Source organism: Siniperca chuatsi, linkage group LG13 (assembly GCF_020085105.1).
Source record: "Siniperca chuatsi isolate FFG_IHB_CAS linkage group LG13, ASM2008510v1, whole genome shotgun sequence".
NCBI classification, from domain to species: domain Eukaryota; kingdom Metazoa; phylum Chordata; class Actinopteri; order Centrarchiformes; family Sinipercidae; genus Siniperca; species Siniperca chuatsi.
In genome coordinates, this window is record NC_058054.1 from 2,621,879 (window position 1) to 2,636,349 (window position 14,471).

Sequence of the window (14,471 nt, forward strand, 5' to 3'; positions counted from 1 at the left end):
GTTTCCTTAAAATATAGTCAGTTCTGTCTGTGAAGTTAAGGTGGCCATCAGTCACAGTTCCAAGATATTTCAAACCACTGACAGTTTCTACAGGGGATCCAGTGAAGGTCAAAGGTTGAAATGTATCAGGAGTGTCTTGTGTGTTGCTGGATAAGAAAAGTTCTTTGGTTTCACCTACATTTACTAAACACACTCTCCTCACACCACTGCTGCAGGAAAACTGCATGATTAAAATATGCGTCATCTTTTGCAGAGTCCCCCTCACACAGAAGGCCAACCAGTGCCATATCGTCAGCACACTGTAGGAAGTTAAAGCGTGAGTCTTGGATTTTAAACTCATTGGTTTACACAGAAAATAACAAAGGTGATAAAATGGCAATTCATATGAATCAACAAATTAACTGCAGAAGCAGCTGATCTGGTTCAGTCGTGTCCTTCTGGATTCACAGCTGCAACAAATAACTTGTTGTAAACTTGATGTTATTTGTTTAAACCCATCTGAAGCTTGAAATGCTGGTTTGGCTCCGGATGATATTCTGAAATTCAACTGTTTTGTCACAAATGCTTCAAAGCCGATCATTAAATATGTGACAAAATGATTATACAGCAGTTTAAGTATTTTCTGACAGTTTACTTTGATTATTGTCAGTCAGCTGGTTTTTAACCAGTAAAAGAAAACTGAACAGAATATGAGGAAGAGTTGGAGAAACATGGAGCCATCAACAAAGCCTGAGGAGAAGAAGGATTTTACAGCTAAAAACTGAAATGTTTTCAAACAGGGAGCAGGTTTGAACCAAGGCTTCAGTGGAAATGAGGAAACAAAGTTCAGATTCACAGCGCTGCTCCTCTTCCTGGAATGAGTCAAAGCTCGATGACCCCTCCCTCTTCTTCCTGCTCTCAAACACAGCGAGCTCCACTCTGCACACATATTTGCTTGTTCCCTCCCCTTCAGATCTACAGTTTGAAGATGGGTGTAGCCAACATGTGGTGAAGTGCAGGATCTGACAGGCCCCATTCACTGCACAAACACATGTTGTTTAGATCAGAGCTCAAACTCCTTTCCGCTCAAAGAAAGTGAAACTCAGACAGGCGTTGCCACTGAGAGGTGAAATGGCGCAGAAAGGAGTTCAGCTGGACCGGGAAACCTTCTCTTGTGCGATCTGTGTGGATCTACTGAAGGATCCGGTGACTATTCCCTGTGGACACAGCTACTGCATGAACTGTATTAAAACCCATTGGGATGAAGAGGATGAGAAGAACATCCACAGCTGCCCTCAGTGCAGGCAGTTCTTTATACCAAGGCCTGTCCTGCTGAAAAACACCATGTTAGCAGCTTTAGTGGAGGAACTGAAGAAGACCGGACTCCAAGCTGCTCCTGCTGATCACTGCTATGCTGGACCTGAAGATGTGGCCTGTGATATCTGCACTGGGAGAAAACTGAAAGCCCTCAAGTCCTGCCTGGTCTGTCTGGCCTCTTACTGTGACAAACACCTCCAGCCTCATTACGATGTGGCTCCATTAAAGAAACACAAGCTGGTGGACCCCTCCAAGAAGCTCCAGGAGAACATCTGCTCTCGTCATGATGAGGTGATGAAGATGTTCTGCCGCACTGACCAGCAGTGTATCTGTTATCTCTGCTCTGTGGATGAACATAAAGACCACGTCACTGTCTCAGCTGCAGCAGAGAGGACTGAGAGGCAGAGAGAGCTTGAGGTGAGTCGACAAAACATTCAGCAGAGAATCCAGGACAGAGAGAAAGATGTGAAGCTGCTTCAGCAGGAGGTGGAGGCGATCAATCGCTCTGCTGATAAAGCAGTGGAGGACAGTGAGAAGATCTTCACTGAGCTGATCCGTCTCATGGAGAAAAGAAGCTTTGATGTGAAGCAGCAGGTCAGATTCCAGCAGGAAACTGAAGTGAGTCGAGCCAAAGAGCTTCAGGAGAAGCTGGAGCAGGAGATCACTGAGCTGAAGAGGATAGATGCTGAGCTGGAGCAGCTCTCACGCACAGAGGATCACACCCAGTTTCTACACAGCTACCCGTCACTGTCACGACTCAGTGAGTCTACAGACTCATCCAGCATCGATATCCGTCCTCTGAGCTACTTTGAGGATGTGACAGCGGCTGTGTCAGAGGTCAGAGATAAACTACAGGACGTTCTGAGTGAGAAATGGACAAACATCTCACTGACGGTGACTAAAGTGGATGTTTTACTGCCACAAGCAGAGCCCAAGACCAGAGCTGGAGTCTTAAAATATTCACGTGAAATCACACTGGATCCAAACACAGCTCACACATATCTGTTATTATCTGAAGGGAACAGAAAAGCATCATTAATGAGTGAACAACAGTCTTATTCTAGACACCCAGACAGATTCACTGGATGGTGGCAGGTCCTGAGTAGAGACAGTCTGACTGGACGTTGTTACTGGGAGGTGGAGAGGAGAGGGGGAGGGGGAAGAGTTTCTCTAGCAGTCACATACAAGAATATCAGTAGAGCAGGGAGCTGGAATGAATGTGGATTTGGTTTCAATGACAAATCTTGGGCGTTATATTGTGACAACAATAGTTATAACTTTTGGTACAACAATGTCCAAACTCCCGTCTCAGGTCCTCGGTCCTCCAGAGTAGGAGTGTACCTGGATCACAGGGCAGGTATTCTGTCCTTCTACAGCATCTCTGAAACCATGACTCTCCTCCACAGAGTCCAGACCACATTCACTCAGCCTCTCTATGCTGGACTTTGGCTTTATTATTCTTTTGGAGACACTGCTGAGTTCTGTGAACTCAAATAGTCAGAAGTCATTTAAGGGACAGTGGGTTAAATTCTGTGTTTTAACTCTTAAACTTATTTTGTCTTGCTGATTGTTGTGGCATTTCTTCACTGCACAGAGATCAGCTGTCAATCAAACATTATGGGTGGTCCTGTGACACCTTCTCATTAGCGGTTCTGTAAATGTTTGAGTTTCTTTAGGTGGCGCTGCTTCCTGTCTGTTTAGCCATGGAGGCTGTCACTGCTCAGGATGGCTTTGGTTGAGCTGAACTGACATTTCTCTGCATGAAGACGGAAACTTCTCTGTGCTCTAAATGTTGGCTGAATATTTGTATTGATGTGTTTGTCTGTTGTTGTTTCTCTTCCACTGCATGGGTCGAAAGAGAGAAAGCGCCAGACCTTCCTTTATCGGAGAAATTTTGTTTTCATCCATTTGTAAAGAAATCTATAATTACATTTACATTTGTTTGTTTGGCAGACCAGATGTTGTTGTTGTCCAAAGTGACATACAAATGAGGTACTATGAGGTATTATAAACCTGTAATTATCATAATCAATAAGCAGATAATTGATTATCTTCTTCTACACAGCTGAGATTCTGGTCAAACAGAGTGATTGTGTGGATGAAGTGAATCTGTACATGAAATCGTTGATCAAGAGTCACTGAACAGACTTTACTGATGGGATGTGTGAACGAACTGAAGGTTTACATGATGAATAAACAAACGTGAACAAAGTGTTTTCTTCTTGTCTTCATTCCAGGGTCTCATTCAAAGCTGATGGAGAAAATGTGACACTAATATGAGTCGAACTGAGGCAGTTTCCCTCCTGAAACACCACAAAGTGCAGTGTTCATGTTTAGAGCAGAAGAGCGTTTGTCAGTCGGTCTCTGTGCTTTCAGCTTTCCTCACTGAAACAGCTTTGTCACAGAGAAATGAGCAGAGTTTTCTATCACTTGTTGCTTTTTACAGCCAACATTTTGTTTGTGCACTTAGTCAGTAAAGAGGATTTATTACACAGACTTAAAAAAGTGGAAAAATAGTCTGAATTCATTTGGTGGAGTTTGGGTGTGAAGAAGTTTAGTCGCGTCCTGACACACACGAGACAACAGATGGACTTGAGGTCATTTCATTGATTTTCATGGAGATGAAACTTCAGAATGAAGCTGTCGTGTTGGTTCAGTGTTCAGCTCTGTCGCCTCACAGCCGGACGATCCTGGGTTGGAAAGTCTGAATCCAGACTAGATTCAAACTTGTTGTGACTCATTTTGCCAATCCACAAAACAGCTGCTGTGCTCAAGAGCTTCTCCAATTGATCCTCAGTCGGCAACAAAGAAATGCATCTAAAACAGTCAGGATTAGGATTCCTGACAGCTGTGATTGTTTTATTGCACCATCACAGGTAAAGTTACTCCACCTTTTCCAGCACAGAAGTATTAAGCATCAACGGCAAAGTTAGACTTCAGGTATCAAACTATTTTAAACACAGTCTCCTGTATTACTGCAGCTTCAGTTTCTATGGTGAGTAAAAAGCAAAGCACTCTGGGTCGTCGCTCCACATTTACACTGGCACCGAGGAGCTCGCTCCATGAAAAAGTCCATTTCAGTTAAAAGTCTGAGCAGGTGTGAGGTGGAAGAAGTGCTTTTCACTTTAATGTCTCAGTGGTCCCTGAAGGCAGCAGTCTGACATCTGTCTGTTGATTCTGTCACAAAATAAAATGTTGTCTTTAAATCAGCTGTGATTATGAAACATGAGAGTGTTGCTGTAGTTTCCCAGCATGCTCTCTGTTGTGTTGCTGCTTGTTTCAGTTGTGTTTGACCGGTCTCTGGTCTGTGTGCTGGTCTGCAGGACTGGAGGATCCACGTGGACCAGATGCATCAACACAGAGACGGGATCAAGTCCTCGCTCAAAGAGGCCAAGGTGCGTTCACTGACCTGGTTCAATAATAACAGCAGTGATGGTGTTTAACTGCTGTCTGTGTGTGTGTGTGTGTGTGTGTGTGTGTGTGTGTGTGTGTGTGTGTGTCTGGCTCCACCTGCTGTTTCTTATTTTAACGACAGAGGACAGTCTACACTCAATAACTTCTGCTCACTTTTGAATATTTACCTTCACTACAATGAGCCTCTGCTGCGTGAAACCTTCGTTACAACATACAGAACTGACATGGCAACATACTGCAGTACTACTTCTTGTGAAACACCATCAGTACACTCAGCGAGTATTAATGTTTTCATTGCACACGTGCTCTACATGAACTCCCTGCATTAAGCCTGTTTTTGTGTCGTTCCTGTGAGAATCGACATTTCATTGAGCTGCATTCTTTGGGTTGAAATGACAAATGAAGTTGAGCTTGAATGGAAGGTAACTGACAGTGAGGAAGAAACACAGAGCAACTTTATGAACATAAAGTACATTTTGATGCAGATAATAATTTCTGTATTCAGAAATCATTAAAGTGACATTTGTTATTTAAATATTCACTTGGTTTGATCAAAATGGCCACTAGATGTCGCCAGCAGAGAAATTCCTGGTGAATGTTTCATTTTAAACATGTTTAATATTTTTATACGACATTTATATCAATGTGTAAAATGTTCTAAGCAGGCAGCACTTAACAGAGACACTACAAAACCAAAAACTTATGAAACTCCCACAGGGATAGAGAGTGCCACAGTGAGTGACTCAGCTTTTACAACAAGTGAGAAATAAGCGCCATCTTTTGCAGAGTCCCCCTCACACAGAAGGCCAACCAGTGCCATATCGTCAGCACACTGTAGGAAGTTAAAGTGTGAGTCTTGGATTTTAAACTCATTGGTTTACACAGAAAATAACAAAGGTGATAAAATGGCAATTCATATGAATCAACAAATTAACTGCAGAAGCAGCTGATCTGGTTCAGTCGTGTCCTTCTGGATTCACAGCTGCAACAAATAACTTGTTGTAAACTTGATGTTATTTGTTTAAACCCATCTGAAGCTTGAAATGCTGGTTTGGCTCCGGATGATATTCTGAAATTCAACTGTTTTGTCACAAATGCTTCAAAGCCGATCATTAAATATGTGACAAAATGATTATACAGCAGTTTAAGTATTTTCTGACAGTTTACTTTGATTATTGTCAGTCAGCTGGTTTTTAACCAGTAAAAGAAAACTGAACAGAATATGAGGAAGAGTTGGAGAAACATGGAGCCATCAACAAAGCCTGAGGAGAAGAAGGATTTTACAGCTAAAAACTGAAATGTTTTCAAACAGGGAGCAGGTTTGAACCAAGGCTTCAGTGGAAATGAGGAAACAAAGTTCAGATTCACAGCGCTGCTCCTCTTCCTGGAATGAGTCAAAGCTCGATGACCCCTCCCTCTTCTTCCTGCTCTCAAACACAGCGAGCTCCACTCTGCACACATATTTGCTTGTTCCCTCCCCTTCAGATCTACAGTTTGAAGATGGGTGTAGCCAACATGTGGTGAAGTGCAGGATCTGACAGGCCCCATTCACTGCACAAACACATGTTGTTTAGATCAGAGCTCAAACTCCTTTCCGCTCAAAGAAAGTGAAACTCAGACAGGCGTTGCCACTGAGAGGTGAAATGGCGCAGAAAGGAGTTCAGCTGGACCGGGAAACCTTCTCTTGTGCGATCTGTGTGGATCTACTGAAGGATCCGGTGACTATTCCCTGTGGACACAGCTACTGCATGAACTGTATTAAAACCCATTGGGATGAAGAGGATGAGAAGAACATCCACAGCTGCCCTCAGTGCAGGCAGTTCTTTATACCAAGGCCTGTCCTGCTGAAAAACACCATGTTAGCAGCTTTAGTGGAGGAACTGAAGAAGACCGGACTCCAAGCTGCTCCTGCTGATCACTGCTATGCTGGACCTGAAGATGTGGCCTGTGATATCTGCACTGGGAGAAAACTGAAAGCCCTCAAGTCCTGCCTGGTCTGTCTGGCCTCTTACTGTGACAAACACCTCCAGCCTCATTACGATGTGGCTCCATTAAAGAAACACAAGCTGGTGGACCCCTCCAAGAAGCTCCAGGAGAACATCTGCTCTCGTCATGATGAGGCGATGAAGATGTTCTGCCGTACTGACCAGCAGTGTATCTGTTATCTCTGCTCTGTGGATGAACATAAAGGCCACGACACAGTCTCAGCTGCAGCAGAAAGGACTGAGAGGCAGAGAGAGCTCGAGGTGAGGCGACAAAACATCCAGCAGAGAATCCAGGACAGACAGAAAGATGTGAAGCTGCTTCAGCAGGAGGTGGAGGCGATCAATCGCTCTGCTGATAAAGCAGTGAGGGACAGTGAGAAGATCTTCACTGAGCTGATCCGTCTCATGGAGAAAAGAAGCTCTGATGTGAAGCAGCAGGTCAGATCCCAGCAGGAAACTGAAGTGAGTCGAGCCAAAGAGCTTCAGGAGAAGCTGGAGCAGGAGATCACTGAGCTGAAGAGGATAGATGCTGAGCTGGAGCAGCTCTCACGCACAGAGGATCACACCCAGTTTCTACTCAGCTACCCGTCACTGTCACGACTCAGTGAGTCTACAGACTCATCCAGCATCGATATCCGTCCTCTGAGCTACTTTGAGGATGTGACAGCGGCTGTGTCAGAGGTCAGAGATAAACTACAGGACGTTCTGAGTGAGAAATGGACAAACATCTCACTGACGGTGACTAAAGTGGATGTTTTACTGCCACAAGCAGAGCCCAAGACCAGAGCTGGAGTCTTAAAATATTCACGTGAAATCACACTGGATCCAAACACAGCTCACACATATCTGTTATTATCTGAAGGGAACAGAAAAGCATCATTAATGAGTGAACAACAGTCTTATTCTAGACACCCAGACAGATTCACTGGATGGTGGCAGGTCCTGAGTAGAGACAGTCTGACTGGACGTTGTTACTGGGAGGTGGAGAGGAGAGGGGGAGGGGGAAGAGTTTCTCTAGCAGTCGCATACAAGAATATCAGTAGAGCAGGGAGCTGGAATGAATGTGGATTTGGTTTCAATGACAAATCTTGGGCGTTATATTGTGACAACAATAGTTATAACTTTTGGTACAACAATGTCCAAACTCCCGTCTCAGGTCCTCGGTCCTCCAGAGTAGGAGTGTACCTGGATCACAGGGCAGGTATTCTGTCCTTCTACAGCATCTCTGAAACCATGACTCTCCTCCACAGAGTCCAGACCACATTCACTCAGCCTCTCTATGCTGGACTTCGGCTTTTCTCTTCTGGAGACACTGCTGAGTTCTGTAAACTGAAATAGTCAGAAGTCATTTAAGGGACAGTGGGTTAAATTCTGTGTTTTAACTCTTAAACTGATCTTGTCTTGCTGATTGTTGTGGCATTTCTTCACTGCACAGAGATCAGCTGTCAATCAAACATTATGGGTGGTCCTGTGACACCTTCTCATTAGCGGTTCTGTAAATGTTTGAGTTTCTTTAGGTGGCGCTGCTTCCTGTCTGTTTAGCCATGGAGGCTGTCACTGCTCAGGATGGCTTTGGTTGAGCTGAACTGACATTTCTCTGCATGAAGACGGAAACTTCTCTGTGCTCTAAATGTTGGCTGAATATTTGTATTGATGTGTTTGTCTGTTGTTGTTTCTCTTCCACTGCATGGGTCGAAAGAGAGAAAGCGCCAGACCTTCCTTTATCGGAGAAATTTTGTTTTCATCCATTTGTAAAGAAATCTATAATTACATTTACATTTGTTTGTTTGGCAGACCAGATGTTGTTGTTGTCCAAAGTGACATACAAATGAGGTACTATGAGGTATTATAAACCTGTAATTATCATAATCAATAAGCAGATAATTGATTATCTTCTTCTACACAGCTGAGATTCTGGTCAAACAGAGTGATTGTGTGGATGAAGTGAATCTGTACATGAAATCGTTGATCAAGAGTCACTGAACAGACTTTACTGATGGGATGTGTGAACGAACTGAAGGTTTACATGATGAATAAACAAACGTGAACAAAGTGTTTTCTTCTTGTCTTCATTCCAGGGTCTCATTCAAAGCTGATGGAGAAAATGTGACACTAATATGAGTCGAACTGAGGCAGTTTCCCTCCTGAAACACCACAAAGTGCAGTGTTCATGTTTAGAGCAGAAGAGCGTTTGTCAGTCGGTCTCTGTGCTTTCAGCTTTCCTCACTGAAACAGCTTTGTCACAGAGAAATGAGCAGAGTTTTCTATCACTTGTTGCTTTTTACAGCCAACATTTTGTTTGTGCACTTAGTCAGTAAAGAGGATTTATTACACAGACTTAAAAAAGTGGAAAAATAGTCTGAATTCATTTGGTGGAGTTTGGGTGTGAAGAAGTTTAGTCGCGTCCTGACACACACGAGACAACAGATGGACTTGAGGTCATTTCATTGATTTTCATGGAGATGAAACTTCAGAATGAAGCTGTCGTGTTGGTTCAGTGTTCAGCTCTGTCGCCTCACAGCCGGACGATCCTGGGTTGGAAAGTCTGAATCCAGACTAGATTCAAACTTGTTGTGACTCATTTTGCCAATCCACAAAACAGCTGCTGTGCTCAAGAGCTTCTCCAATTGATCCTCAGTCGGCAACAAAGAAATGCATCTAAAACAGTCAGGATTAGGATTCCTGACAGCTGTGATTGTTTTATTGCACCATCACAGGTAAAGTTACTCCACCTTTTCCAGCACAGAAGTATTAAGCATCAACGGCAAAGTTAGACTTCAGGTATCAAACTATTTTAAACACAGTCTCCTGTATTACTGCAGCTTCAGTTTCTGTGGTGAGTAAAAAGCAAAGCACTCTGGGTCGTCGCTCCACATTTACACTCGGCACCGAGGAGCTCGCTCCATGAAAAAAGTCCATTTCAGTTAAAAGTCTGAGCAGGTGTGAGGTGGAAGAAGTGCTTTTCACTTTAATGTCTCAGTGGTCCCTGAAGGCAGCAGTCTGACATCTGTCTGTTGATTCTGTCACAAAATAAAATGTTGTCTTTAAATCAGCTGTGATTATGAAACATGAGAGTGTTGCTGTAGTTTCCCAGCATGCTCTCTGTTGTGTTGCTGCTTGTTTCAGTTGTGTTTGACCGGTCTCTGGTCTGTGTGCTGGTCTGCAGGACTGGAGGATCCACGTGGACCAGATGCATCAACACAGAGACGGGATCAAGTCCTCGCTCAAAGAGGCCAAGGTGCGTTCACTGACCTGGTTCAATAATAACAGCAGTGATGGTGTTTAACTGCTGTCTGTGTGTGTGTGTGTGTGTGTGTGTGTGTGTGTCTGGCTCCACCTGCTGTTTCTTATTTTAACGACAGAGGACAGTCTACACTCAATAACTTCTGCTCACTTTTGAATATTTACCTTCACTACAATGAGCCTCTGCTGCGTGAAACCTTCGTTACAACATACAGAACTGACATGGCAACATACTGCAGTACTACTTCTTGTGAAACACCATCAGTACACTCAGCGAGTATTAATGTTTTCATTGCACACGTGCTCTACATGAACTCCCTGCATTAAGCCTGTTTTTGTGTCGTTCCTGTGAGAATCGACATTTCATTGAGCTGCATTCTTTGGGTTGAAATGACAAATGAAGTTGAGCTTGAATGGAAGGTAACTGACAGTGAGGAAGAAACACAGAGCAACTTTATGAACATAAAGTACATTTTGATGCAGATAATAATTTCTGTATTCAGAAATCATTAAAGTGACATTTGTTATTTAAATATTCACTTGGTTTGATCAAAATGGCCACTAGATGTCGCCAGCAGAGAAATTCCTGGTGAATGTTTCATTTTAAACATGTTTAATATTTTTATACGACATTTATATCAATGTGTAAAATGTTCTAAGCAGGCAGCACTTAACAGAGACACTACAAAACCAAAAACTTATGAAACTCCCACAGGGATAGAGAGTGCCACAGTGAGTGACTCAGCTTTTACAACAAGTGAGAAATAAGCGCCATCTTTTGCAGAGTCCCCCTCACACAGAAGGCCAACCAGTGCCATATCGTCAGCACACTGTAGGAAGTTAAAGTGTGAGTCTTGGATTTTAAACTCATTGGTTTACACAGAAAATAACAAAGGTGATAAAATGGCAATTCATATGAATCAACAAATTAACTGCAGAAGCAGCTGATCTGGTTCAGTCGTGTCCTTCTGGATTCACAGCTGCAACAAATAACTTGTTGTAAACTTGATGTTATTTGTTTAAACCCATCTGAAGCTTGAAATGCTGGTTTGGCTCCGGATGATATTCTGAAATTCAACTGTTTTGTCACAAATGCTTCAAAGCCGATCATTAAATATGTGACAAAATGATTATACAGCAGTTTAAGTATTTTCTGACAGTTTACTTTGATTATTGTCAGTCAGCTGGTTTTTAACCAGTAAAAGAAAACTGAACAGAATATGAGGAAGAGTTGGAGAAACATGGAGCCATCAACAAAGCCTGAGGAGAAGAAGGATTTTACAGCTAAAAACTGAAATGTTTTCAAACAGGGAGCAGGTTTGAACCAAGGCTTCAGTGGAAATGAGGAAACAAAGTTCAGATTCACAGCGCTGCTCCTCTTCCTGGAATGAGTCAAAGCTCGATGACCCCTCCCTCTTCTTCCTGCTCTCAAACACAGCGAGCTCCACTCTGCACACATATTTGCTTGTTCCCTCCCCTTCAGATCTACAGTTTGAAGATGGGTGTAGCCAACATGTGGTGAAGTGCAGGATCTGACAGGCCCCATTCACTGCACAAACACATGTTGTTTAGATCAGAGCTCAAACTCCTTTCCGCTCAAAGAAAGTGAAACTCAGACAGGCGTTGCCACTGAGAGGTGAAATGGCGCAGAAAGGAGTTCAGCTGGACCGGGAAACCTTCTCTTGTGCGATCTGTGTGGATCTACTGAAGGATCCGGTGACTATTCCCTGTGGACACAGCTACTGCATGAACTGTATTAAAACCCATTGGGATGAAGAGGATGAGAAGAACATCCACAGCTGCCCTCAGTGCAGGCAGTTCTTTATACCAAGGCCTGTCCTGCTGAAAAACACCATGTTAGCAGCTTTAGTGGAGGAACTGAAGAAGACCGGACTCCAAGCTGCTCCTGCTGATCACTGCTATGCTGGACCTGAAGATGTGGCCTGTGATATCTGCACTGGGAGAAAACTGAAAGCCCTCAAGTCCTGCCTGGTCTGTCTGGCCTCTTACTGTGACAAACACCTCCAGCCTCATTACGATGTGGCTCCATTAAAGAAACACAAGCTGGTGGACCCCTCCAAGAAGCTCCAGGAGAACATCTGCTCTCGCCATGATGAGGCGATGAAGATGTTCTGCCGTACTGACCAGCAGTGTATCTGTTATCTCTGCTCTGTGGATGAACATAAAGGCCACGACACAGTCTCAGCTGCAGCAGAAAGGACTGAGAGGCAGAGAGAGCTCGAGGTGAGGCGACAAAACATCCAGCAGAGAATCCAGGACAGACAGAAAGATGTGAAGCTGCTTCAGCAGGAGGTGGAGGCGATCAATCGCTCTGCTGATAAAGCAGTGAGGGACAGTGAGAAGATCTTCACTGAGCTGATCCGTCTCATGGAGAAAAGAAGCTCTGATGTGAAGCAGCAGGTCAGATCCCAGCAGGAAACTGAAGTGAGTCGAGCCAAAGAGCTTCAGGAGAAGCTGGAGCAGGAGATCACTGAGCTGAAGAGGAAAGACGCTGAGCTGGAGCAGCTCTCACGCACAGAGGATCACACCCAGTTTCTACACAGCTACCCCTCACTGTCACGACTCATTGAGTCTACAGACTCATCCAGCATCGATATCCGTCCTCTGAGCTACTTTGAGGATGTGACAGCGGCTGTGTCAGAGGTCAGAGATAAACTACAGGACGTTCTGAGTGAGAAATGGACAAACATCTCACTGACAGTGACTGAAGTGGATGTTTTACTGTCACAACCAGAGCCCAAGACCAGAGCTGGAGTCTTAAAACATTCACGTGAAATCACACTGGATCCAAACACAGCACATACAAAGATGTTATTATCTGAAGGGAACAGAAAAGCAACAGTAATGAGAGAAGTTCAGTCTTATTCTAGTCACCCAGACAGATTCACTGGATGTTGTCAGGTCCTGAGTAGACAGAGTCTGACTGGACGTTGTTACTGGGAGGTGGAGTGGAGAGGGAGAGGAGTTTCTGTAGCAGTCACATACAAGAATATCAGCAGATCAGGGAGGCTGAATGAATGTGGATTTGGTTTCAATGACAAATCTTGGGCGTTATATTGTGACAACAACAGTTATAACTTTTGGTACAACAAAGTCCAAACTCCCGTCTCAGGTCCTTGGTCCTCCAGAGTAGGAGTGTACCTGGATCACAGGGCAGGTATTCTGTCCTTCTACAGCATCTCTGAAACCATCACTCTCCTCCACAGAGTCCAGACCACATTCACTCAGCCTCTCTATGCTGGACTTCAACTTTTCTCTTCTGGAGCCACTGCTGAGTTCTGTGAACTCAAATAGTCAGAAGTCATTTAAGGGACAGTGGGTTAAATTCTGTGTTTTAACTCTTAAACTGATTTTGTCTTCATGTTTGCTGCTGAGCGCTGATTGTTGTGGCATTTCTTCACTGCACAGAGATCAGCTTTCAATCAAACATTATGGGTGGTCCTGTGACACCTTCTCATTAGCGGTTCTGTAAATGTTTGAGTTTCTTTAGGTGGCGCTCCTTCCTGTCTGTTTAGCCATGGAGGCTGTCACTGCTCAGGATGACTTTGGCTGAGCTGAACTGACATTTCTCTGCATGAAGACGGAAACTTCTCTGTGCTCTAAATGTTGGCTGAATATTTGTATTGATGTGTTTGTCTGTTGTTGTTTCTCTTCCACTGCATGGGTCTAAAGAGAGAAAGCACCAGACCTTCCTTTATCGGAGATATTTTGTTTTCATCCATTTGTAAAGAAATCTTTAATTACATTTACATTTGTTTGTTTGGCAGACCAGATGTTGTTGTTGTCCAAAGTGACATACAAATGAGGTACTATGAGGTATTATAAACCTGTAGTTATCATAATCAACAAGCAGGTCATTGATTATCTTCTTCTACACAGCTGAGATTCTGGACAAACAGAGTGATTGTGTGGATGAAGTGAATCTGTACATGAAATCATTGAACAAGAGTCACTGAACTGACTTTACTGATGGGATGTGTGAACGAACTGAAGGTTTACATGATGAATAAACAAACGTGAACAAAGTGTTTTCTTCTTGTCTTCATTCCAGGGTCTCATTCAAAGCTGATGGAGAAAATGTGACACTAATATGAGTCGAACTGAGGCAGTTTCCCTCCTGAAACACCACAAAGTGCAGTGTTCATGTTTAGAGCAGAAGAGCGTTTGTCAGTCGGTCTCTGTGCTTTCAGCTTTCCTCACTGAAACAGCTTCGTCACAGAGAAATTAGCAGAGTTTTCTATCACTTGTTGCTTTTTACAGCCAACATTGTGTTTGTGCACTTAGTCAGTAAAGAGGATTTATTACACAGACTTAAAAAAGTGGAAAAATAGTCTGAATTCATTTGGTGGAGTTTGGGTGTGAAGAAGTTTAGTCGCGTCCTGACACACACGAGACGCCAGATGTTGTGTAGTTGTAGATCTCTGAGTTTGTTTCCTGTAAATCAAGTATCAAACTATTTTAAACACAAACATCCTGTATTACTGTAGCTTCAGTTTCTAAGGGGAGGATTGT

At 43.6% G+C, this 14,471-nt stretch overlaps 3 protein-coding genes across 3 annotated transcripts; all 3 read left to right on the forward strand.

Annotated features, from left to right (window-relative positions):
- Nucleotides 1-872: 872 nt before the first annotated feature.
- LOC122887002 (tripartite motif-containing protein 16-like) lies at nucleotides 873-13,985 on the forward strand. Its single transcript, XM_044219790.1, has 2 exons — nucleotides 873-2,850; nucleotides 13,311-13,985. The coding sequence occupies exon 1, from the start codon at nucleotides 1,111-1,113 to the stop codon at nucleotides 2,791-2,793; it is 1,683 nt and encodes a 560-aa protein (XP_044075725.1). The 5' UTR covers nucleotides 873-1,110; the 3' UTR covers nucleotides 2,794-2,850; nucleotides 13,311-13,985.
- LOC122887003 (tripartite motif-containing protein 16-like) lies at nucleotides 6,123-8,748 on the forward strand. The gene has a single exon (XM_044219791.1). The coding sequence runs from the start codon at nucleotides 6,354-6,356 to the stop codon at nucleotides 8,031-8,033; it is 1,680 nt and encodes a 559-aa protein (XP_044075726.1). The 5' UTR covers nucleotides 6,123-6,353; the 3' UTR covers nucleotides 8,034-8,748.
- Nucleotides 11,436-13,985, forward strand: LOC122887004 (tripartite motif-containing protein 16-like). The gene has a single exon (XM_044219792.1). The coding sequence runs from the start codon at nucleotides 11,580-11,582 to the stop codon at nucleotides 13,251-13,253; it is 1,674 nt and encodes a 557-aa protein (XP_044075727.1). The 5' UTR covers nucleotides 11,436-11,579; the 3' UTR covers nucleotides 13,254-13,985.
- Nucleotides 13,986-14,471: the final 486 nt, after the last annotated feature.